Source organism: Mandrillus leucophaeus, unplaced genomic scaffold, assembly GCF_000951045.1.
Source record: "Mandrillus leucophaeus isolate KB7577 unplaced genomic scaffold, Mleu.le_1.0 Scaffold60, whole genome shotgun sequence".
Classification (NCBI taxonomy): domain Eukaryota; kingdom Metazoa; phylum Chordata; class Mammalia; order Primates; family Cercopithecidae; genus Mandrillus; species Mandrillus leucophaeus.
This window is the reverse complement of record NW_012106475.1, coordinates 3581628-3608769: the sequence shown is the minus strand read 5'-3', so window position 1 is coordinate 3608769 and position 27142 is coordinate 3581628. Positions and strand designations below refer to the sequence as shown.

Sequence of the window (27142 nt, the reverse complement as noted above, 5' to 3'; positions counted from 1 at the left end):
TTCTATTTGTGAAGTTCTTTCCTTTGTATGCTAAAGTTAGTATGAAATAATAAAGGAAGACAAAAAAAAAAGCCAAAAAAAAAAAAAAAAAAAAAGGAGAACATAAAATCATCACTCCTTTTTCTCTCTGGAATGCCCAAGTGACAGAATTTCTCTATCCATAAAAAAAAGAATCAGGTTTCTAAACAGTTGAAGAGAAGTAAAAATGAGAAAAGAAACTGTGTTTTTAAACAATCATCAACTCTGCTTAAACTGTTTTAAAACATGGATTATTTTCTTTCTGGGGTGTCACATACATGGGCTTATTTCTTTCCCTGTTCTCCAAAGTAGAGTATCTGCCACATTCCATGTGGAAGTGCTTGACAATCAAGGAATCTCCATAGTGTGAAGGTCAAGTGTCATCAGGAGTGTCCTTTCATCAGAGAATTATTGTGTGCACAAGGCTTGTCAACAGACATATAATTAGTAATTATAATATATGGTAGAATGTGATGAACCACAAAGCAGAGACACAGTGAAGGACTCTCTGTTCTAAGGAATGAAAGATGGCTTTCACCTGGAGAAATCATAAAAGGCTCTCTGGAAGGAGGAGGATTTGGACATGTAGAGATGAAAAGACATTGCAGGGAGGACAAACAGCATGAGTAAAACCGCAGAGGTGGGAAGCATGGGGCACGAAGGGAAATATGTTAGTTTTCTTGAGAAAAACCAGGAATGATTAAAACAGAGTAGTTCTGACTTTGACTAGAAAATTTTGTCAAACCAAATTGTGAAGGGTCCAACAAATCTAGCCATTCATTTCTCCGTATGAATGATTGAGACCTTTCTCCAGGTGAAAGCAATCTTTCATTCCTTAGAACTGAGAGTCCTTCACTATACCTCTGTTTTGTGGTTCATCACATTCTACCATATATTATAATTACTTATGCAGTTATCTACCTTCCCTACTAGAGTTCATGCTCTCTAGAAAATAGATAATTTTCACACTAGCATCTTTATAGGCAGAATTGAAATTTGTTTCATCTTATCTTTTCTAGTGATTACCATGGTCTCTTGGCTCAAGGTAAACAGTGAAGTAAACAATTGTTGAGTGAATGAAAACAGGAAGTGCAAAAAGAAGCCATATAGATATTACCACCAGAATCATTTTGTGTAGTTATGATTACAGGTTTAACTGCTTAGGTAGCTAGGTAGGATGGTTTTGAGATATTGGATATATGGGCTACTTGGTTGCAGGACAAATATATGAGTGAATTAATTTTCCTTTCTCCAACCAAAAATGCAAACAACATAAATAAAATTATTTCTTTATGAAAGAGGCTGGCTTGGGCAGAGACCAGAGAGAGCACTTACGTAAGATAATTTCTTAAGGGGAATTCACTGAGTTAGATCAACACAAACTGAAGTAGTAAAAGAGTTTTTTTTTTAAATTGAAAAAAATTTATGAAAATTGGTGATCAAATAAAGAAACTGTAAAATGAGATGTGGTTAAAACATTAAAAAAAAACCCAAAAAACAAAAACAAACCGCAAAATGCTGTAACGTGATTTGTCAAAGACAAAATCCAGTATTTTTTTTTTTTAAAAGAGAAGCTGTGGAAAAAGGAATCAGAAGTTCGTCATAAAAATAATTTTAAACTGCTAAAGTTAACCCATAGTGATACATTTAGAATATACTGAAAATTAAGAGATTAAAAATATCTCTTACATCTAAGAATACTATTTTTTAAAGTGAATGTACTCCCCTAAACTACATTAAATATTTGTGTTGAAAGCAATCAGCTATGACATACCTACAACGCTAAGTGGTAAATTTACTGATACCTGAAATAACCAAGAATGATTACATTCTTTGTACTATTAGAAACCCTTTTATATCTAAATGTATTAAATGAAAAGAAATAGCAAACCTCTTTGGAGCCTTTAGGACAATAAAGAAGAAAGAAAATGACCTTATGCTTTTCTTCAGGTTCCTTCTTTGTAGAAGTATACATGAGTATACTTTAGCACATTAAGTGGCTACTCAATTTTCAGGTTTTAGAACCACTACCATTTAAGATTAGAACATATGGGAAGAAAATACACATAAAATAGTCTATAATGGTAACACTGAAGCTGATCTCATAGAAGAACTGATCCAATTTTTCAATGAGCAGAAGAACTCTAAGTAGATCATTTTTATAGTATTCTGAATGCTATTCCTGACATATACCATACCGAGGGCATTATCTTTATTCTGCATTACATTTTCCGGAAAAAGAAGTTGTGGGAGATTAAAGAACGATTCTTGAAGTCTGAAATCTGTGAAAAAAAAACACAAGATGCTGTAAAGCGTTGGCTGATGATTAAAAATGGCCTTCAATGATGTTGTGGCCAAAAGTTAGAACACCACTCCCAAATAAGTTGACTAAATCTAGCACACATAAAGTCGTACACATCTAAATTTTTGTAAGGAGCTCCTTCATGGAAAATGTATGCATAAGTAACTTGAAATATAATCTCATAATCTGTTAACACCCAGATATTCCCCAAATTCATAGCTAATTTAGTCCCTAACCTAGTTGCAAAACAATGCTAAAAGAAACAGATCTTTGCATTATATGTTAGAAAAGAAGTCTAGACTTTTCAAAAGAAATGAAGAATAGCTATGTAAGATGCTTCAACTGGATGAAAATAAAATAGGTTTCAATTGACAACATTCATTCTTCACATAAAGAAACAGATCATGAATTCTAAGCCTGTGCCCCATTTTACCCTCAAATAGCAAGTGAATCAAAGTCGGTAGCTTCAGAATAAAGGTTATCTAGAAGAAATGAGGCAACCAATGTAAGTAGAAGGAAGGAGGGAAGTCAGAATCACCTAATTACAATGACCAAATTTCAGAAAGAAGATTTAATGAAGAAAAGTTTTATGATTTGCACGATATAGCCAAGACACAGCACTTACGACGAGAAATTATGATGATTACACAGATTGCGTTATTGAAGCAAGCCAAATAATTAGTAAAGCAAATCTTGGGAATAGGATTTAAAAGGCAGAATCTTATTATAATTAATAGTCTAATTTTAATAGTTATATCTATATCTAGAGGTGAGTATGTGTAATATGTATAATATGTTAAGTATGGGTAATATATGAATATGTGTAAGACTCAATGATTACTTCACATTGCGTCTTGCTGACAACAAATTTACCATCTGGACTATCAAAGAATTTATGTGTAAGAATGACATAGTATGTATTTTGTTAAGCTCTCAAAATAAAAAGATGCAATACAGCTATGCACTTCTACTAACTGCTGTTCTGGAAGAAAAAACTGGGTGTTTCTCTATTATTTTGAAATTACGACGTTAAACAGAAAAAAAAAAAACTAAAAAGGTTTTATTCCCTCAGATCCTATAGTTTCTATACATAAGCTTTCATTACCTTTTTCTAGGGGGTTAAACCCCTGTTCTTCTTGCTCCCTCCCTCACTCTATGTTTACCAGCACTACTGTTGTGTATTAATGACATTACAGAAAACCATGACTTTTTATCTGCTACCTTACAAAATTCTTTGAAATTAATTTTTCTCAGGAGTTAGAGTTTTCTTGACATCTGCATGTCACAACAGAATTTTGTATTTTCACAGTCACATTTTTGATATTAAGTAGAAACAAGTCAGAAATAGTATGAGAACTCTTATAGGAAAACTAAAATATATTTAATGCAAATATCAAAGTCTAAAAAAGAATTTTCCAGACTTGCAACTATAAAATTTTAGATACCGAGTCTGGCACAGATAGAATTAAATTAAAAATGCTGTTCCCCAAGTAGAAATGTTCAACCCTATTAATAATTCATCCTGGAGTGGAGTTGACTATGGAAGAATTAGTCAGCCTCTAGGAGTGTCACACCTGAACTTTCTAAGGATGGATGGCAATGAATGCCATCATTTTACAATTTAGAATAGCAGACACAGTAAGAACACAACATGATAAGTAACAAATATAATCTGTTAAAAAATTTCTAGAGAAAGAAAAGTTTTCTCCCTGCTATAGTTACAGAAAAGGAGTAGCTAGTTTCAGAATTTATATTTCTTTATAGGTGTCAATGAAAAAATAGGACTTGATGTTTTAGTATTATTTTACTAGACACCTAAAAATAATGTTGAAGTTCAGACTCTTGGAAGTAAATATATACTAAGTGTATTAGTGTTTCACAACTACTCAACATTTCAAACTTTATAAGTCCACTGGAGAAAGCTTAAATAAAGATCCATTATAATGCTAAGTCCAACATAACTATCCATTTATTTACTCATTTTTTCAATATCTGCTTTACACTAGGTAACTGGGATAGAATTGGAAGCCATTCAGCAGATCCAACAAAATTTCTAAGCTTTGAATAGAAGCAGGATGACTTTGGTATAGCAGTTTTTAAAGTCTCAAGACCAGATACCGCACAGATCTAAAGCAATAATTACATGATTTTTGAGACTGAGAAGATCATATTAGTAAGAATCTACTTTATAAACTTCAGGGGGTACTTACCCTAAAGAGATTTGTTTTATGTTTGATGTTTAAGACCCTGTGCCACAAGGCCCTAATTATTAATATTCTATTAATCCACCAATGCAGAAAGTAAAACTGCATTTTCCTGCAAATTACTGTTAAAAATATAAGCAGAAGGAAAGCATTTTTTTCTTTCAAAGCTAAAGCACACTTTAGATCTTAGAGTTGACTAGCTAGTATTAATATCTTATACCTCCCCCCTGCCCTCCCCAAGTTTTAAAAGATACAGTATAAACTTAAGGAAATAATGTATGAACTAACATGCAGAATCAAGGAAGCCAGAACTGCTATGTGGAAGGGTCTGTGTCGCCACGGTGGTAGCAGAAGGTGAGGCGACTGGTTTCTTCTCATCTTCCATTGAGTCTTTTGATGTTTCAGATGACGGTGTTGTAGATGAACGTCCAAATCTTGAGAACAACATTCCTCCAAGTCCCTTTCCAATGCTAGCAGCTCCTGTATTTCACAAAGCAGGGTAGTCATTCTGTTAAATTACACCATACGCTAAGCTAAAGAGCACCACCCATAATTACAGCCAACTGGCAGAGCGATCAAACCCTAGTCATGTTTTTCCAGGGTGTGAACATAAGAAAATTATAATTTATATTGCAGGTTTCTAAATAAAAATGGTGAATAGAAAGACAGTTGTATAAGCTCTAGGAATATAACATAGGAATATATAAACAAAGGAATCAAGATTCTATTTTATTCAAGTGATCATGGTTTATTAAAATACTTGGCAAGATTAAAATCTTTAATAAAAGAACCATGCCATTGATATGAGTATAGATTTACTATTGATATACTTACTACTGAATTTAAATGGATATGTAAGAAAAAGCCATCAACAAACAATGTATTAATATGAGAAAGTGAAACAGCAAAAGAGTCCAGCAGATAAAGCCTATTTATAGTGCCACCTTGTGGGACTTTATATTAAGGCAACTTGTAACCAAAGGCAATGGATAGATTCAAATAGCACATAATTTGGTTCCAGTGATACAGCCAAACACTGTGCTAGTACTGGAGATCATTCAAAGAAAAATTAAACATCCTTGTTGTCCTCAGGAATCACATAGTTTGAGAGACTTTTAGAATAGATCAGAGAACTGGTTGGTAGGCGTACCCTCTGACACAAGTGCTTTCTTATTTCACAGATGAGCAAGTAGAGCATTAAAAACTGTATTATTTGTTTAAGATCTCGCAGTAAGTGGTAGGATCAAGATTAAAACGAGGAACTTAGAACAGCTTTTACTGGTCCATCCAGCTATCTCATATTCTAAAACTATAAGATCTGATCTAATCAGAGACCTTTGAGCTTTTTGGGCCTCAAATACGAACACTGGGAGGGTAGTTAATTCTAGACACAGGGATTAACTATTGGGAGTTTCCTAATACATAGAATGCTTCTAGTTCCCCAAACTTTATGTCTATAAAAGTGCTTATATGCATAGATAAGGAATACTTAAGATAAATTACCTAGTATGCTTGCTTTGCCTATATTTGTTATAGATTCTCCATAGTGTCGGCGGGACAAGACTGGTGAGGTCACGGGGCTTGGTATGGTTGAAATGCCTTCATTTTCTGAAACTGAGGTAGGTTCTTTAGCTGGGTTGAGAAAGCTTGGCTTCATATGTTCATAAGGTAGAGGATTTGAAGTATTGTACCAGTGGATCTGGACAGGTGAAATGTTGCTGTAGTGTTTCAGTATTAATGGTTCTAATCTATAAGCCTTGATTAAAAAAAAAATTCAAAGAAACACAGCGTTAAAGCACAATGCTTGGATTTTAATAAACTGTTCTTACTCTATTGCATGCTATGTAAGCCTCAGAGACGGAATTTAATTAAAAAACAATAGTTATTTCAAACATGTATTTCTATTTGTTCACTGTTAATATACAGTTGGTCTAATGATGAGATTATGAAAAACAGTCTAGGCTAATAATGTCTATCAATTAATTTTTCAGAGAAATATTTTTATTATGTTCTGATATCATGTAACAATTGGATTTATTTAGTCTCAAGAGCAAAGTTGAAGTAGTAGATGGTAATCCTGGGAAACAGCAAACAAAGCCAATTTTTAATATTTTAGGAGCTCTATTTAAGCTCTACCTTAGCTCTATTTTAAAATAGATTGATATAGTAACAGCATAAATCAGATGCCAACATAAGAGCATCTGTCTGATGTGAAGTAGTGATGAGACAGCAGAAAAGGCAATGGATATGGCATCAGCATCCCCCAATTCATATTCTGGCTTCTACCACTTACTTTTTAATTTACATTTTTCAAAAATTTTATTTTTTAAGCTGGAGATAGGGTCTCACTATGGTGCCCAGACTGGTCTCGAACTCCTGGGCTCAGGCAGTCCTCCCACCTCAACCTCCCAAAGTGTTGGGATAACAGGCACCAGCCACTGTGCCCGGCCTCTGTCACTTATTAATCGCATGATACTTGTCAAGTCACTAGGTCTCGGAGCCCTTAGTTTCCTGAGATGTAGAAAGGAGGTAACACCACCTCTCTTTTTTTTTTTGTGATGGAGTCTCACTCTGTCGCCCAGGCTGGAGTGCAGTGGTGCGATCTCGGCTCACTGCAACCTCCGTTCCCGGGTTCACGCCATTCTCCTGCCTCAGCCTCCCGAATAGCTGGGACTACAGGCGCCCACCACCATGCCCCGCTAATTTTTTTTTGTATTTTTAGTAGAGACGGGGTTTCACCATGTTAGCCAGGATGGTCTCGATCTCCTGACCTCGTAATCCGCCCACCTTGGCCTCTCAAAGTGCTGGGGTTACAGGCGTGAGCCACGGCGCCTGGTCAACACTTCCTTTCTTACAGAGATGTGAGAAAGAACAGATAACATTTGTAAAAACTGCCTTGCACCTTTCTGACATAAACTATTTAACAAAGTATTAATTTTTAAAAAAAATCACAGAGAAAGTATAAAATGAATAATAAAAATGTGTGAGTTTGGAACCCTTCTTTAAAGTTACAACAAAGTTTAAGATATACAAAGGACAGGGCTCAGAGCAGACCTATGGACTGAAATTCACTTTCAAGTTATGAGACCATGAATAAAATGAGTATATGTTAATGAAATGCTTATTGTCTAGCTGGGTGTATATATATATTTTACTTAATCCTAACAATCCTAGAAGGCAAAATATTATTATCTACATCATACTGATAAGATACAGTCTCAGAAATAACTTGGCCAGGATTGTGCAGTTTGTATTTGAATCTTATATTAAACTTCCAGTTCAGTGAAGTTAATATAGCAGTTGTAAGTCTTTATATGGGAGATTTTCTAAAATTCAAATGGTTAGTCAATGTTATATTTATTTGGTACTAGCTAAAAGGATCCTTTAAAAGACTTTCCACAATTATATAAAGCTATTTTTTCAGAGAATAAATGCTATTTAAAATAGTTTAATATTCAGTTAAACCAGCCTTGTCCCAAAGAAGTTTTAAGGGGACATTTTTCTTGTTTAAAAATCTTACTTGGCATTACACTGTTTACCAGGATGCAAGGTTCTTCCATTAAAAAAAATATTTACAGCATGAACATAATAAAGAATAGAAAAATCCAACATTTTACAATTCTATTAGGCTATAATAAAGTTTTATTTTGATGTTTAATATTTGAATATTTTCATTTTTCAGAGAGCCTACAAAACACATTCCAATATTGTAGCATATTTTAGATAAAAAAGTATTTAGAGCAGGATTTTTAAGATTTATGGTTTCTAGGTTACTGGTATTACAATTGGTTAAGGTTTGAAAGTCCAGTAGACTCCTGTCTCTTGTATTAATTGTCTGGGAATAATATTTTTACATTATGTTCTTGTATTACAAATGCAACATAACCAGACCATCTCTAAGGTATTTTATCTCATGAGCTCTAAATTAACCAAAACACACATTTAATAATCAGATAAATGAAGTGTTATTCATTAATTCCATGGCACCTTGTAAGATGTCTTAGATAGATTTTTATTTTTTGGAGACGGAGTCTCACTGTGTTGCCCAGGCTGGAGTGCAGTGGCACAATCTCAGCTAATCGCAACTTCTGCATCCCAGGTTTAAGCGATACTATTGCCTCAGCCTCCTGAGTAGCTGGGATTACAGCCATGCCCAGCTAATTTTTTGTATTTTAGTAGAGACAAAGTTTCACCATGTTGCCCAGGCTAGCCTCGAACTTGAGCTCATGCAATCCGCCTGCCTTGGCCTCCCAAAGTGCTGGGATTATAGCCATGAACACTGCGCCTGGCTTTTTTTTTTTTTGAGATGGAGTCTCACTACTCTGTCACCCAAGCAGGAGTGCAGTGGCATGATCCTGGCTCATTCTAACCTCCACCTCCCTGGTTCAAGTGATTCTCCTGCCTTACAGGCACGCACTACCATGCCCAGCTAATTTTTTGTATTTTTAGTAGAGACGAGGTTTTGCCATGTTGGTCAGGCTGGTCTTGAACTCCTGACCTCTGGTGATCTGCCCACCTCAGCCTCCCAAAGTGCTGAGATTACAGGTGTGAGCTACAGCTGATAGATTCTTTTTAGGAACAATTTGACATTGAGAAAAAGAGTCTATATTGCAACTCACCACTGGATCTGTAGGATGAAAAATATTTAGTAACCGGTTACAAATCTCTCTAGGCAAAATATGGTCTTGACTTCCAGTATTTCCTGGGCGGATGCCACGCAATGCCAAGAAAACTGCTAATGGGGATCCCATACAGAAGAAATTCTCAACCTAAAATGATAAAGTCATCTTAAAGTTTAAAAATGGTGAAGTGTTATTTTTCAACAAAATTTGGGCATGACAATATATGGCAAAATACAAATAATAAAATTATCTCTGAGTATATTCATTTTTAATAAGAGTTATCCAGATGGGCTCTGCTACCCCTTAACCATTCTAGAATAATCTATTTCCATGAGACACTTCATTATCTTTAAATCTAACACAAGTTGAATACAAGGAAGATAAGGATCATTTTCTTAAATATTTGTATACACTAATCAAATATTTATTGAGGTACTACTTTGTGCGAAGTAATACGCTAGGTGCTGTGATGGATATAAAGACCAATAAGGCACAGCTTCTGCACCCAAAGTTTACAGTCCTGTGGGTAAAGCAGAATAAAATATGTGCATAACAGAGGGAAAGAATGCTTTAAGAGAGTGAAAAAAATAATTCCAACTTTGAAGGCTTTACAGAGGAGGTAGCATTTGCATTGGCCAGTAAAAGACGAAAAAGCTTTCTACAGCTGAGGCTGGATATTGGTGCTGGAAAGAATAACATTCCAGACTGAGAACCAAATGAATTAAAGCCAAGGTGGGAAATAACTTGGTTTATTTTATTTCATTATTATTTTTTGAGACCGAGGCTCGCTCTGTCACTCAGGCTGGAGTGCAGTGGTGGTGCGATCTCAGCTCACTGCAAGCTCCGCCTCCAGGGTTCACGCTGTTCTCCTGCCTCAGCCTCTCGAGTAGCTGGGACCACAGGCGCCCTCCACCGAGCTCGGCTAATTTTTTTTTTTGTATTTTTAGTAGAGACAGGGTTTTACCGTGTTAGTTAGGATAGTCTCGATCTCCTGACCTCGTGATTCGCCGGCCTCGGCCTCCCAAAGTGCTGGGATTACAGGCGTGAGCCACCGTGCCTGGCCATAACCTGGTTTATTTTTGAGAATAAAAGGTCTGATAGGCTGGGTGCGGTGGCTCACGCTTGTAATCCCAGCACTTTGGGAGGCCGAAGTGGGTGGATCACAAGATCAGGAGTTCGAGACCAGCCTAGCCAATATGGTGAAACCCCATCTCTACTAAAAATACAAAAATTAGCTGGGCGTGGTGGCAGGCGCCTGTAAAACCAGCTACTCGGGAGGCTGAAGCAGGAGAATCACTTGAACTGGAGAGGCAGAGGTTGCAGTGAGCCAAGATCACGCCACTGCACTCCAGCCTGGGGGACAGGGCAAGACTCCGTCTCAAAAAAAAAAAAAAAAAAATGATGGTAGAGATGAAACTCAAATTCTACAATGGGATTACTCCAAAGACCATAGTCTTATGGCTTTGAAAAATATGTTATAACTTACCATATGGTATTAAATGTATGGTGTATGTGTGTGTGCGTGTGTGTGTATATATATATCTTAAACACTTTGTAAGTAATGGAGATAGATTCAATTAAAAAACTCCTCATGTTTTAAAGCAATTTCTGCATCATTCCACATCTTAACCTGTGTGTTAAGTTCTTGTGATAAAAGAAACACATTTCAAGAAGAGGTAATATAGTATACTAGACATGAGCAAATATTCAACAGGAAATGAGTATTAGGAAACTTATGACATTTCCCATTTAACACTGCAAACAAGTTATTTGTTATTCAGCTACAGGGTATGTCCTTTCCGATAGTCTAGTCAATGCTGACACCTCTGCCACATTTTCCTAAAACACTGCTTTCAACAGGTAATTATGATACTTAAAAATCCTGCAAAGCTTCCCAATGCCCGTATCAAATACAAGTTGATTATTTCTAGCTATTCCTGCTCTCTTACTGTCTCCTTGTTCTGACTCCTGTATATTCTAGCTAAACTAAGTTTGCTCGCCCAGCTCCAAGCTAACCCTGTGCACCTCTGTCTTGTGCTTTTGTCATATATTGTTCATCCATTGAAATGCCAGCTTTCCATCCCTGGAATCATTACTCATATACTTCCTCTGATTTTTTCTCACCACTGACCAACTAAGTGGTCATTATGATTTCTTAATTCTAAATAATAAATATTTCTCATCAGTCTCTATTTTTCTTTACCACTATTCTAGATTAGTTGATGTTTCTTGGGGTATATGAAGTTATACCCCTCCATGCCTCTGTTTATGCCATTCCTCTTAAACAGAATAGCATCTCTCCTTTCTTTTGCTGGGCAATATCTAATTTACTGAGACCAAGTACAAATATCACTCCTTTGTAAACCTTTGCAGGCAAAGTTAGAACCTCCCTCTCGTACGTATATTGTTCTGTATACTGATAATAGCATTAATAATACTGTGTTGTACAACCTGAGGACTAGGGAACTGACTTGTCTATTCTTTTCTTTGTACAACCAGAAACTAGCAGTGTCCAACATATAGTATATGTTGAATAAACATTTATTTTGAAAGAACAATAAACTTTCATTTGAATCCTAACGGCATATTTCAAATAACATTAAAAAAAATACTGAGATCAATGTTGAAGAACACATTGCTCTTTCCTTACCTTAAATTTTAAGGCAGGTGTTTGTGTCATAGATGATGCTTTCAATCCATGCAGCCGTTCTTCTATTTCCTTTAGCCTAAGAAGGGGCATGAGATTATATACACATACTTATTTATAATTTCATAAATATTAGATGCTTGCTAGCTTACTAAAGTATAAAGATGCAGATGATGATGGCCCATTATCTCTCACATTAATCCTGGTTGACAGTATTTAATAAATGTCTCTGCCATAGTACAGAAAGTGTATAAAAATTTATGAAATAATTAGTAAAAGTACCCCCAGTTGTCATGATACCTGCTGTTAATAGCTTTTTTTGTAGTAAAATGTGAGTCACATACAAGCACATATACACCTTTAAAAAAATTATACCAAATGGTTAATACCATATATACTGTTCTATCTCTCTTTTCTATACTTAAGACTTTAGAGATCTTTTCATTTCATTGCCTCCTGACCTACTTCAATTTTTTTTAACAACTATGACTGTCCAAAATACAGGTGAACCATAGTCTAACCCTTCTCTGTGATGAACATCATTTTCAATTATAATGTTTCATAGCTACTTACATTTAGTAAATATGGAATTAAGTTATTATTATTATTTTTAAAGCTATACTTGGCCAGGCACAGTAGCTCGTGTCTGGAATCCCAGCACTTTGGGTGCCTCAGGTGGGTGGATCACTTAAGGTCAGGAGTTCAAGACCAGTCTGGCCAACATGGTGAAACCTCATCTCTACTAAAAATACAAAAATGAGCCGGGCGTGGTAGCAGATGCCTGCAATTCCAGCTACTGGGGAGGCGGGGGCAGGAGAATCACTTGAACCTGGAAGACAGAGGTTGTAGTGAGCTGAGACTGTGCCACTGCACTCCAGCCTGGGCAACAGAGCAAGACTCCGTCTCCCCCCCCAAAAAATCTGTTATTTGCCATGCTTTTTTTTTTTTTTTTTTAAAGTTTTACTGGATTTATACATCTAAAATGCTGCTCCAGTCTTGCCAAACATGACATTTTATTTCAAAACTATCAATTATTTTGACACTATATTTATGTGTCTAGCCTACGGTACTTAAGATTCTAAATGAAATCCTTAGTTAACATCTATAAGACAAAAACAAAACGAGTAAAACTTTTAGTCAATTAGCACATTTGTTTTAATATGCTAGTAAATTATCAAAATGAATGATTTTTCATTGTTATATTAGAATTAATCAGATAAAGAGAACAAAGAAGATAAGGCATGTAACTAGAGATGAAGATAGGAATGTAGCAAATAATTAGAAGATAGTATCGGGAAGGCCACAAATGATTAAATTATAAAATCTATTTATAATTATGTAACAAATACAATTATGTTTATATATATAACATATGTAAAAAAAAATTTGCCAAAAAAAGTGCTTAAAAATTATTTTCAGAACAATAAGAAAGGTAGAAACCCACCTCGAAAGGTCAGTAAAACTATGAAAGATTATAAACTGGTAAACATTTTCAATAAGGATTCTATGCAGTGACTAAGCTTGGAATAAGTTTTAAATTTCACTCCTAACAAATTGTGAAGAAAAGATGAAAGGAAAACAAGGAGAATAACAAAAGAATTTATTTTATGCTACAGGAAAATGCATGTAATTAGCACGAAAATCAACAGTCTCTAGCTTGATTACACGTGCTATGTAGTGATCGTTGTATCCTAAACAATGCATTATTTCTTTATCATGAAATTCTTAGTTTTCTCCTAAGAGGTTCAGTAATTCCATAAAGACATGTAAAAATTTTTCAAAAGATTAGGATATTTTACCGTCGTTTTGTTATATAGAGTTCATCAAGAAGATGTCGTTCTTCATAGCTCATCCATCGTTCATCAGGCAACTCTTCTTCCTTTTGCAGCAACTGTTCATAGAGTCGAACTGGATTCCAGCCAGTCATTATGTCATAAGTAATTACACATCCCAAGGAATGTGATACTATTGAGACTTTACCCCCTTTTTCTTCAAAGTCTGGATTCCGAGAACAGAAAAGGGAATATAATCGATTCAGCTCTTGCTGAAGGCCTTTAACTAGCTGTTTGAAATAAGAAAACATTATCATATTAGAGTTGGCACTGACTACTATACACTTATTCTAAACTCAAATACATTAAGGTAGAAAAACATACATTACTGATTAAACATACCTAGGTTATTAAAATTAACTTAGGTCTTTCAAAATCTTGCAGGAATGAAGGTATACATACTATTATAATCCATATCATCACTAAGAATATAGGCAGATATTACATAGATCCTTTTGTAGTCCTTAAACCTAAAACTGTATAAGCCAGTAGTTCCCTAGATTAAAAAAAAAAAAAAAAAGTTCTACGCAGATACCAGTAAGATTTTCAAAGACCCCTGCAAATTTCTTTTTTGTTGTAACTTACCTACATGCAATTCTAAATTTTTGTACCTTGCAGATTTTAGTCAGTAAATTTTAGAAAATGAGTATCTGCGCTTATGATAATAGGTATATTAACATATTATAAATTATTGTGCTTTTAGATAGAGTAATGTAATAAAAGGCCACTGTATGATTGAAGAAAAAACTGAAGTTGATCTACTGGATATTTCAAAATTCCCACTAAGTTGGCAATACAGATATAAAAGTAAAAAGTTGCTTTCTATGTCTGAAAAGCAGGGCTATTTTAAGTTTAGAGGTTAATAATGTGGGGAGTATTTTCGTAATTTTTCTTTTTAAAACTGCTTTCTTTGAAATTAAGCTTTAACAAATATTACTGAAATATTCCATAAAGTCAGAATAAGGTTCTCTTGTTACCCAAACCCACCCTGGGCCCTGACCTGAGTTTTAAGGCAGTCTTCTCTTCTTCCTACCACTGCTTACTTCTATTTGATTATGAATTTCCTGCTGGATGTTCAATTTCTCATTTCAGTACTTCTTAATATACCAGCTGCTACTCTGACATATAAATATTAGTTATTTGTTGCTTCCATTTTCAGGCTTGTTACTATGTCTCAAGAGAAAACTAGCCACTATCAACTTTTATTGAAAATTCTTTATCTGCTGACACAACCTGAAAATCATTCTTTATGTACTTTATGATTGGCACAGTTAGCAGTAACATCAATAAAGGGATGATGGTCTCTGTTGACATCTCAGAGCTTCACAATGCAATACTGGTTAAAGCTAAAGGTCTAGTCAAAGCTCTGAAACTATCATGTCTGATGAAATATATTCAGCTGATGAAGAAAGAAAAGGATAAGACAAGCTTGCAGCATGTGGAAGGATGATAAGCTGCCTTTTCTCTAGGGAGAAATGCCAAAGTTTTATTTTAATTAGACTCTTTTTTTCATCAGGAAGTAAAAAAGAATTACACGCTTTAGTGCAATAGTTCTCCAATTTGCAACATGCATCAGAATAACCCGGAGGGCTTGTTAAATACAGATTTCTAGGTACCATCCCAGACTTTTTGATCCCGAAGTGCTGAGATGTGGCCTGGGAATTTGCATTTCATTATGCTCCCAGAAGATGTTGATGCTATTGGCCTGAGGACCACACCTTAGAAACTACTGATTTAATGGCAATGTACATAAACATCTTCTAAGACATGGGTTGTAAGTAAAACTCTAATTAATATAGTTTCAGGAATATGCAGTGTGAAATACTATATTGCTGTTTGAAGGGAGCTATAATATGATTTGGATTTGGCTTTGATAACAATATCAACCAATCCTTAAAATTTCATTATTTTCCTGATTTACAATCTACATGAGGTAGGTACAGAGAAGGGTAACGCTTAGATAAAATAATTTCCTTTAAAAGCAGCAGTTCTTAATCGTTTTTATTTTTGAAGACCTTGATTTTAAGACTTGTACCATGTAAATCTCAAAGCACTAACAGGTACATACTTTAGTACTCTGATAAAACGTACCCAATCTTTTTGTTTTTATAAAATACCAGCCTACTCCCATATTAAAGTTTTTTTTTAAAAAGGAAATAACACTACCAGTAATTAACCTATTTCATATTCAAAAATTTTAAAACATCTCTCACTACACCAAATACTTCATTAGTTTGGCAATCACATATGGGTAAAAAAACAAGATCAAATTATCTAAGGCAGAGAAAGTCTATTTGATACTAAAATATTTCACTATGGAATGAGGCATAGCATGGACAGTTTCTGAAGAGCTGATGATGTCATCTGTTTTAATAATTATACACTTGAATAGAAATGGCCTTTGTATTTCCTTATTAGAGCATATCTGGATATGGTAGCATTTTCTTTTTCTATTGCTTATGCATATATATGGGACATCTGTGGTCAGACATTATGATTCTGAAAGTCAACTTTTTAAACAGCTTTGTACTACCTCTAAATGCTTCTGTATCTCATCTGCTCATCAGTGAAAGGAGAAATTCATATCTATGTTGTATCCAACAAGTTTACTCTAATTGGAATTTTTTTTCTTTTCCTTCTCGTTTCTGATCCAATTATATTCTCCCAATTAGGATCCCTTTGTGACCAACTGTATTCATTTGGGACATCTCAGCCAAGATTAACAATATACCCTGGGATCTTAACTTTATTATCTATTAGATCTACAATATGATCTAATCAAGTCAGCAAACCTCTTACACAGTAAGCACTGGATAGCTTTTTAAAAGTTTAAAACAATTTCTAATTTCCATGACCACTGCTCAAGAGTAAAAATTTATGAAGGAAATGAACATAAGGAGGAAAAACCAGGAGTTTCAAGAGTTGAGTCCAAACACACAAAATATGGCTGAGGAATAGAGTTAGTCCTTTGCTCTCCCTGCTTCAAGAAATTGTGATGAGAAAATGTAATTTAGAGAGTTCTACTCGTAATTTAGAGAGTTCTAGTCATATATATCAATTAAATAATTCAAATAATGTCAAGATACAGCTAGGACAATTCTCTATATAATTCTTCATTTTTAAAAGCTATTGAAAAGAGTGTTCAGATTTACACAAGATGTACAGTTCTCTCTGGATTTCTTGTGTTACTTTAGGGTTGAAGTAAGGGCCAAAGGCTCTCTGATGATCTCTTGATAGTCTGAAATTAATTTTTTTGGTTGATTTTTTTAAACTGGTCCTCAGAAAGTCATCTGAGAAGTACTGATTGATATACACAACTTTTCCCCTAACCATGACTTTTCAGGAATTATTAGGAAAACCATTAATTAGGGTTCTCCCATGAGCACGTAAGAATGTGAGAGTTAAAAGGGACCTCAGCGATGATCTAATTTAAACTGCTTTGAAGCTAGGAGTCCCTTCAGTAGCATCCCTGAGAAACGGTCACTCAGTCTCTATTTTAGTGCATATCTCCATTTTTAAAGTGTCCACTTCTATCTTTAGAGACAGCTTTGTTACTACACAGCTCCGTACAGTAAACAAACATGTTCCTTCCCATATTTTCTATCCACTGACCTTTACTTTTTAGAGTTAACAGAATAAGTCTATTAAAAATATGGTGGCCCTTGAAATACATAAATACAAATATACACGTAATCAATCATAACTTGAATGTCTAAAGACCATGAATTGTACTGGAAACTTTATACACATTTCATCTTTAATCCTAATGACAAACTTTATCAGTACATATTTTATCCCATTTTATAAGTGGGGAAGCTAAGAAAGTGAGAAATTTGATCTAAGAACACAGAGCTGGTTAAGTGGCAGGTTTTGTTGTTGTCGTTGTTTTTGTTTTTTTTAGATGGAGTTTCCCTCTGTCACCCAGGCTGGAGTGTAGTGGTGCGATCTTGGCTCACCGCAACCTCCGCCTCCCAGGTTCAAGTGATTCTCCTGCCTCAGCCTCCTGAGTAGCTGAGATTACAGGTGTGCACCACCATGCCTGGCTAATTTTTGTATTTTTAGTAGAGACGGGGTTTCACCATGTTGGTCGGGCTGGTCTCCAATTCCTGACCTCAAGTGATCTGCCTGCCTTGGCTTCCCAAAGTGCTGGGATTATAGAAGTGGCAGGCTTTGAATCTCCATCTATTTGACTACAAAGGCTCAGAGAAGAAGAGGGGAAAAGGCTCTTTAAAATGCCTCACAAATAAACCAAACAAGGTTCATTCACCAGGCATGTGACTTACTCCAAATCATTCCTTCTCTAAGGAAACATATATTTTTAAATAATTTATCCTAGAATATTGCCTAACACCAATCTCATGTTAATGGATTTTAATTTACAGAATCAACTTCTCTTTTTAAAAATAGGAATACGCCAGGCACAGTGGCTCACACCTGTAATCCCAGCACTTTGGAAGGCTAAGGTGGGAGGATCACTTGAAGTCAGGAGTTTAAGACCAGCCTGGGCAACATGGTGAAACCCTGCCTTTACTAAAAACAAAAAAACTGGCTGGGTGTATTGGTGCGTACCTGTAGCCCCAGCTATTCAGGAGGCTGAGGCGTAAGAATCACTTGAGGCCAGAAGACGGAGGCTGCAGTGAGCTGAGATCGTACCATTGCACTCCGGCCTCAGTGATACCCTGCCTCCAAAAAAAAAAAAAAAAAAAAAAAGGTTTGCCCTCCTCTCACTTAGGAAGCATCCCTTTTGTTCTTCACAATGCCTTAAGCAGTGTTTTCCCAGAATTCCTGGGATAGTATCAAGTAGGGGAACTGTTAAAAATACAAAATCACGGGCTCCATATCAGAACCACCGAATGAGAATCTCTGGGAGATCTGGGAAACTATTCCTTTCCTTTTTTTTTTTTTTTTTAAAATGAGATGGGCTCTCCCTCTGTGGCCCAGGCTGGAGTGCAATGGCGTGACCTCGGCTAACTGCAACCTCCGCCTCCCGGGTTCAAGAGATTGTTCTGCCTTGCCCTCACGAGTAGCTGGGACTACAGGTGTCTGTCACCATGCCTGGCTAATTTTTCTATTTTTAGTAGAGATGGAGTTTTGCCATGTTGGCCAGGCTGGTCTGAACTTCCAGCCCCAAGTGATCTGCCCGTCTCGGCCTCCCAAAGTGCTGGGATTACTAGCATGAGCCACCATGTCCGGCCTCTTTTCTTTTTTTGAGATGGAGTCTCGCTCTGTCACCTAGAATGGAGTGCAGTGGCGCGATCTCGGCTCACTGCAAGCTCCGCCTCCCGGGTTCATGCCATTCTCCTGCCTCAGCCTCCCAAGTAGCTGGGATTACAGGCACTTGCCACCACGCATGGCTAATTTTGTATTTTTAGTAGAGATAGGGTTTCTCCATGTTGGTCAGGCTGGTCTCAAACTCCTAACCTAAGGTGATTCACCTGCCTAGGCCTCCCAAAGTGTTGGGATTACAGGTGTAAGCCACCGAGCCCGGCACGGCCTCCTCTCATTTGAAAATAATTTCAAATATATAAAATGTTGCAAAATAAAAATAACACAAAGATCACTCATATAACCTTTACCCAGGTTCACATATTGTTAGCATTGTATCCCACTTGCTTTATTCACTTGTTCTGTTTCTATGATAAACACATAAACCCTCACCTTTTTTGGGAATCATCTGAGGATATATTATATATGTCACGGTCTTTTACCCCTAAATTCTTCAATTTAGATATGGCATTAGCTATATGTCTCTTTAGCATCCTTTAATCAGGAACATTTTCTGCAGCCACTCTGCCTTTATGATACTGATTTTCTTTTTCTTTTTTTTTGAGACGGGGTCTCACTGTCACCCAGGTTGGAGTACAGTGGTGTGAGAACAGCTCACTGCAGCCTCGACCTCCCAGGCTCAAGGAATCCTTTCTGGCCTCAGCATTCCGAGCAGCTGGGACTACAGGCCCAAACCACCATACATGGCTGATTTTTAAAAAATTATTTTTGGTAGAGACGGGGTCTGGCTATGTTGTCCAGGCTGGTCTAGAACTCCAGGGCTCAAATGATCCTCCTACCTTGGCCTCACAAAGGGCTGGGATTACTGGCATGTGCCACTGAACCTAGCCTGATAATGATATTTTTAAAGAATACAGTGTCATTCCTACTTTTTATTACAACATCCTCATTTTGTGTTTGTCTGATGTTTCCTCATTGTCAGAATACTGTATAAGTGATATGTTCTCCTCTGTATGTCATATCCAGAGGTGCATAATGTCCATCTGCTCCTCAGGAATACCCAGTTTAGGTATTGCTTGATTTCTCCAGTGTATAATTATTGTTGCTCTTTCTTAAACGAATAATCAGTTTGTGGGGATATACTTTATGACCATGTAAATATCCTGCTCCTCATCAAAATACTGCCTTCAATTTAGTATTCATCAATTTGTGTCCAGTCTTCTCTTACCTAATCCTACCATGATAGCTGTAAAATGGTTTTCCAACTCCAGGATTCCCTCCATCAGCTGGCCTTTGGCATTCTACTGTAAGCAAGGATTCTCCTTTTTCCCCATGTATTTATTTATAGTCAATATGAACTTCTAATAATTTTTTCAATGATTTATAAATAATACTTTTGGTGCTCAAATTGTTCCAGATTTGGCCAGTGAGAGCTGCTTAATTTGGCACTGTGTTCCTGTGACCTACCCCATAATTCTTTTGAGCATCTTCCTACCTTCTGTCATAACAAGTTGTTCCAGCCCCAGAATCAGCCATTTTCCTGAGGAACCCTGATTTTCCTCAGTGGGAAATAATAGCGCTAGAGGAAGAGATCTGGGTGCTAGGTGTGCTCGATTAGGGTGTCTTTGCTTATTGGCCACTTCGGTGGGCAAGGTTAGGAAGTACATGTGTGAACAGGCATACCCTGTTTTATGGCACTTTGTAGACAATGCATTTACAAATTGAAGGTTTGTGGCAACCCTGCGCTGAGTAAATCTACTGTTGCCACTTTTCCAACAGTGCTCACTTCATGACTGTGTGTATTTTATAGCAATAAAGTATTTTAAAATTAAGGTATGTATACTTGTTTAGACATAATGCTGTTGCACACTTAAAAGAATACAGTATAGCATAACCATAATTTTCTATGCACTGGGAAACCAAAAAATTTGCATGACTTGCTTTATTGTTTTTATTGCTTTATTGTGACATTCACTTTATTGCGGTGGTCTGAAACCAAATCTACAGTATCTCTGAGGTATGCCTGTATATATACATATTCACTTACATATATAAGTAATACTCACAACACACATGCATATTTTAGAAATTGTTGAATTTACAATGATACCCTCAAATTCCAGTACCCGCCACCCTTACCCTGGGTTTATTTTTGCTGTTATTTTTAATGAGTATAGAAATGATTCTCATCAGGGATGTTTGAAAATCACTGCTAAAGATTGCTGATGAATTTCAGTCACAAGTTCTCATGCTCTCCCATGAAATTCATCTGGATCAAAAGACAAACTAATTCAAAGGACCAGGTGTTCCCTTTGCCCCCCATTTATCATAGATATTGGTTCCCTCTTCCTACTATCTATTTTATTCAGTTCCATTCTGAGGACAATTATCTTTCCACATGTAAGAGCATTACAGAAAGTGACCATTTGCTCAGTCACCACTAGCCAATGACCAGAGCTTTGAGCCCTCTTAGGGGTACCACCAGCCATATATATGCAGGTATGTGTATGCGAATGGTAACATGTGCTCTGATATCCTCCTCCCTGCACTCTGACTGGTTTCACTTCTAATATTATAGTCTGTGCTATACAACTCCAGAAGGGAATCGTAAACATACCAAAAATTTATAAGTATAATGCATTATTTTCCTTATGTTCCACTCTCTTCCCCTACAAAAATCTGCTTCCCCTTCCTCCATTTATAGTTAATATCAGAACCATCTACGAGTTGCCTAAGCTAGAAATTGTAAGCATCATCTGTCTCTTCCCTTCCTGTATCACCCATAACAAATCATTTCAAGACCACTTAATTCTATCATATTTTGAATCTATCTCTTCTCTTTATTCCTATTAACACTATTTTGGGTTAGAACTTTGTTATCGCTCACTTGAATTTATAAAGATAGAATTGGGGTATGGGATATAACTGTTTTTTCCTTTTCTCATCCTCAAGAACATAAAAATACTGGAGAGAAATGAGACACAAACAACACTATCTGTTACTTCCTTTGCCAAGTCTATGCCACTTTACTAGCTTAAAACAACAAAATGTGTCAAAATGTGCTCAGAAAATATTTGGCAAATTACATTTATAAGTTAATACATATAAAACAATAAACCTGTTAACTCTGAAATACTTTACATGTCTATTATAAAGATAGTTATAGGTTATGGAACCTTAAGAAATCTAAGATCTTTATACAGAAAACATATACACAAAATCCTACTGTCAGGCTCCACTCCATACTTAGTTTTTCAAAGCTTACTTAGGAATATTTTTAGATTAAAAAAATTGATTAAAAAAAGCTCCCACAGAAAACATCAAACCCTTCTTTCTCTTATGAAAGCAGAGGTATCTATAGGCAGCAACATGTCTGTTTCAGCATTGAAGAATTTTACTCAGAATTCAAAAAACTAAAATGATTTGATATTATAGTACCTGTAATAATAGTAATTCTTGACTGCCATGTGCCACATGTTAATATAAGCATTACCTCAATTAATCTTTACAAGAATGCTATGAAGTAGCTACTTGTTAGAATATCCACTTTGCAGATACAGAAGCCATACAGAAATTAAGTGTTACAGTGGGACTGGAATCAGGCAGTCTATCTCTAGAGCCCATATACACTTTGCAAAAAGTAATTTCTACTGCATGGTTTTTAGAACAAAAATTGGGGCCATATATGACTATGATGAAATATGGAAATGTAATTTATCTTAAGTACTATAACAATAAGCCTAAATGCTTTTTTCAGAGGGAAAAAAAGAGTAATTGCAAAAATTTCCATGGATTTCTCTTCCTTCCACACATTTCATAAATATGGACCTATGTATTGTAATATTTTAACCTTTCTTGAAGGCAGAGACTCCCCCTTATACAAGATCCTTGTACAGTATCTTATATATAGTTCTCAATAAACACATTTTCAATAAACATGTAGACCATATTCTTAGTTCAAAACACCTTTAGCCAACTGATTCAGTATACATAAATATTATCAAATCTTACCTGGGATTCCTGATAAATAAATTTTACCAACGTGACAGATCTTACTTTCAAACACTTGTACTCATTTTCCCTGTCTCCCTGCTAATGAAGGGTAAGAGTCTGCAGTAAAGTGGCCCCCTGTTAGCCTGTGTTTGGCACAGAGTAGGGCTCACTAAATATTTACTGATTAAAGGCCCAGGAAAGTCAAAATAATCCGCCAATAAATAACAGAGAGACTGGCTATCTTGTGAACACAGAGGAGAGAAGTGGTAAACAGTGTAAGCTGTGAAGCTATATTGCCTGGGTTCAAATACTGGCTCTGTCACTTATTAAGCGAGACACAATAAGCAAGCCTTAAAATCTCTCTTGGCATCAGTTTCCTCATTCTTCAAATGAGGATACTAATCATACCTACTTCACAGGATTTTTTAAAATAAGGATTAAACAAGTTAACACGTTAGGCAATTAACAAATGTTAGTTATTCCTACTAAACAGAATTCCTTTCCCTCTTATCAATAAAGTGACAAAATGCATTTGGTGGAGATTCTCTCATCTTCTTGAATAAACCTTCACTTCTTGCCCCAGTGTTACTCTTGGGAGGCATCGGCTCCACTACCATTTGAAAACTGTACGAATTCATTACAGAAGTGAAGCAATAAATGTCCATCATATACAAAAAATGTAAAGGACATTTTATGTCTAAAACTCTTTTGTGAAGACAACAGTCACAGATACAATCAGATTTATGAACACTGTTACTTCTCAAAGAGCTATTTTCTAACCAGTTCCCCACCTGAGACTATCTGTTTCATTAACGGTCCTAATGTCTTGTTTGAAGACTATCAAATTTATTAAAAGTAGGCTATTTATAATGAATTCCTGTAATTTCTCATTTGCTTAAAAAATGTAAAAATTCAGGACATTTGTAAGTTATCACTAAAAAATACCCACCAGCAAGATAATCATGATACTTACTTCATCTCTATAAAGCGGACTAGTATAATACATTATGTCCATTGCACTGCTGTTCAGCATATCCCTTAAACCTCGTACTTTGTCAGGAGTAATGGAATCAACAGTGTCTACAAAAACAAGCAAAAAAACCAAGTAAATTAAACTTATAGAAAGTCTCTGTTATACGGAAATAATAGCGAAGAAAATTACATTGCCTGAAATAGTAACTATTTAACATTTAAATATTCAAGACCAGCTTTGGCTCTAATGAATCTTCCCTTCCTGTAAAATACCACAAGAAAAAAACAGTAAAAGACAAAATAGAAGATGAAAAGAAACATTAAAGGATGAAAGCCGTTATCAAATCTATAAAGCGTCACCCTTTTTTGTATGTTATGGCTTTTGTATGAAATTCAGGGGTACCCAGAGCAAAACGAGGCCACATATTTTAGAACAAGTGTCAAAACACAATCCCAAGTCTTTTTGTACCTCCTTTTCTGTTTCCTCTCCTTTTTGAGATGGAGTTTTGCTCTGTCCTCCAGGCTGGAGGGCAGTGGGGTGATCTTGGTTCACTGGCTCAAGTAATTCTCCTGCATCAGCTTCCTGAGTAGCTGGGATTACAGGCGCATGTCACCCGCCCAGCTACTTTTTGTATTTTTAGTAGAGATGGGGTTTTACCATGTTGGCCAGGCTGGTCTCTAACTCCTAACCTCAAGTGATCTGTCTGCCTAGGCCTCCCAGAGTGCTGGGATTACAGTTGTGAGGCATGCACCTAGCCTGTTTTTTTGATCTATGCACCTTCAGCTTGGCAATACACATGTAGACTGCCTAGAGCCACTGGTGGCAACCAGCAACAAATCAAAAAGTCATCCTACAATTTGCATCTATCTTTAGTGAGCCAAAGATTCTGTGGGCAAGAACTGTCAGATCACAAATATGCACAAAGGCAAATAAATCAGCAATTTTATCAGTAAACAAGATAAAGGTGGTGTAATTTACTCTCTTGAAAAAAATTGCTACATAAACTGATTTTCAAACCAGTACACCCTTCCACGAGTTATGCTAACCTATGGGAATTCTACCATGGAAAGATTATTCTATTAGACACCTAATAAAATTATTAGAGATACGGAAAATTTTACATTTCTTATAGAAATACAAAGCACTATACTTGGATGAATACTGTGATTTGAAAGCACAAGGAGAGCAGAAGGCATATAATTTTAGTGAAACAAAATTTCTTTTACTCCTTTTCACTTTATTGGCTTAGGTTATTTTATTTATTCCTCCACTTTAATACAATGTAATAATAACAGGAAGGCAAAGACAAGCAAAAGTTCTTTTTTTTTTTTTTTCAAAATTGTAAAGGGAAATATTGTTGCTGTTTGTGGTTGCACAACATATTTACAGGCTGTACCTATTTTTAAATTGTAAAAGTGAAAGGTGTACTACCATGCTGATCTGAAAATACTTCAAATGTCATTTTAATGCATTTCCAAAAAAAGTTTTTACTGTGAAATACAGACACATATAAATAAAGGTATTTAATTATGAATGGGCAGTTTAAAGAATAATTCATAAAAAGAAGAACATGTTCATACCATCTAGTTTAAGAATACTGCCAGTATCTTACAAACCCACCATATATTCTGAAATGATCACAGGCCTCTCTAGCAGAGAGAGAGAAGTAACTACAGGTAAGAGGTTTGTATTAATTGTGCTTTTCCTTTTCCTTATAGATTTACTACATGTCCAATAATATTAATAACTGTACCCAATTACTTCTACAGAATTTACTATGTGCCAGAGCCTAAGTATTTTACCTCGTTCTGACCACTGTGTAAATTGAGGTATTATCTATGGTTTGCTTGCACCCTTCCACCTAATCTTATGTTTCTGAGATTCATCCAAGTTGATGCATATAGCTGCAATCCACTCTTTTTCACTGTTGTATAATATGCCACTCTATACCTATATCAAAATTTATCCATTCTCTTTCTAGAGTTATTTGAGTTTCTGGTTTTTTGCTACTACTTATAAATCATGATCCTAAATAACACTGTTTTACATGTCTCCTGGTGCACATGTTTTTTTTTTTTTTTTTTTTTTTTTTTCCCGAGCCCTCTGTCGCCCAGGCTGGAGTGCAGTGGCCAGATCTCAGCTCACTACAAGCTCTGCCTCCCGGGTTTACGCCATTCTCCTGCCTCAGCCTCCCGAGTAGCTGGGACTACAGGCGCCCGCCACCTCGCCCAGCTGGTTTTTTGTACTTTTTAGTAGAGACGGGGTTTCACTGGGTTAGCCAGGATGGTCTCGATCTCCTGACCTCGTGATCCGCCCGTCTCGGCCTCCCAAAGTGCTGGGATTACAGGCTTGAGCCACCGCGCCCGGCCGGTGCACATGTTTAAGAGTTTCTTTAGAGTATATCTCTAAGAAGTGGAACTACTGTGTCAAAGGGCACATGCACCTTCAACTTTATAAGATGATGTTAAATCTTCCAAAGTGACTATACCAAGTTTCATTCCCAACAATAGTGAATGAAAACTCTCACTACTATACAACCCCAACAACACTTGGTATTGTCACTTTCTTAAATTTTTGCTTGATGGGTATGAACGATACTTCACTGTGGCTTTAATCTGCATCTCCTTGATTACTAGAAAAAAATATACATACATAAATTTAAAAAATCTTTTCTTTCCCACTTAAGTTTCTTGTCCTTTATTCTGGATATGAAACCTTTGGCGGTTATATCTGTTGCTCTGTTATAACATCTTTTTCTCAGTTTGTGGCTTGTCTTTCTTTTTTTATGGTCTACTGGTAAAGAGAAGTCCTTAATTTTAATCTAATTAAATTTGTTAGTTTATAGTTGCATTTTTTTTGTATATTAAGAATTCTTTACCTGCACCTTGAGGTTGTAAAGGTAGTGTTTTGTATATTTTTCTAAAAAGTTTTAAGGTCTTGGCTTTCATATTATCATGTTTTTGATCCATGTGAAATGTGAAGTAGAGATCATTTTTTACTTTTTTCCCCCATAGGACACCCAGTTACCATATGCCATTTATGGAACAGGCCATCCTTTCACCAACGATCTGTAATGCCAGGTATGACAGGTTTCCTGTTTAGGGAATCTCTAATCCGGTACACAGGTCTATTTGCCTATCCTTGTGCCAAGGATATTTACAGAAGTTTGAATACAGTACTAGGTATGGCTACCTAGTAGGTCAAGACTCTACCCCTCAAATCCGTCATTCTGTGTTTCGGCTATTTTCAGACCTTTGTTCCTTTTTTATTTCTTTTTTTTTTTTTTTTTTTTTTTTTTTTTTTTTTCAAAATTGTAAAGGGAAAT

At 35.9% G+C, this 27142-nt stretch overlaps 1 protein-coding gene across 2 annotated transcripts in view; it reads right to left on the bottom strand.

Moving 5' to 3' along the window:
• Positions 1-27142, bottom strand: part of DDHD1 (DDHD domain containing 1) — a 124006-nt gene that overhangs the window by 5829 nt on the left and 91035 nt on the right. For both annotated transcript variants that reach the window (XM_011999713.1, XM_011999714.1), the window contains 6 exons: positions 23818-23924; positions 13593-13855; positions 11797-11872; positions 9144-9293; positions 6028-6280; positions 4813-5004 (listed from right to left, as the gene is read on the bottom strand). In XM_011999713.1, the coding sequence (XP_011855103.1) occupies positions 4813-5004; positions 6028-6280; positions 9144-9293; positions 11797-11872; positions 13593-13855; positions 23818-23924 (1041 nt within the window). The remainder of the gene's footprint in view (positions 1-4812; positions 5005-6027; positions 6281-9143; positions 9294-11796; positions 11873-13592; positions 13856-23817; positions 23925-27142) is intronic.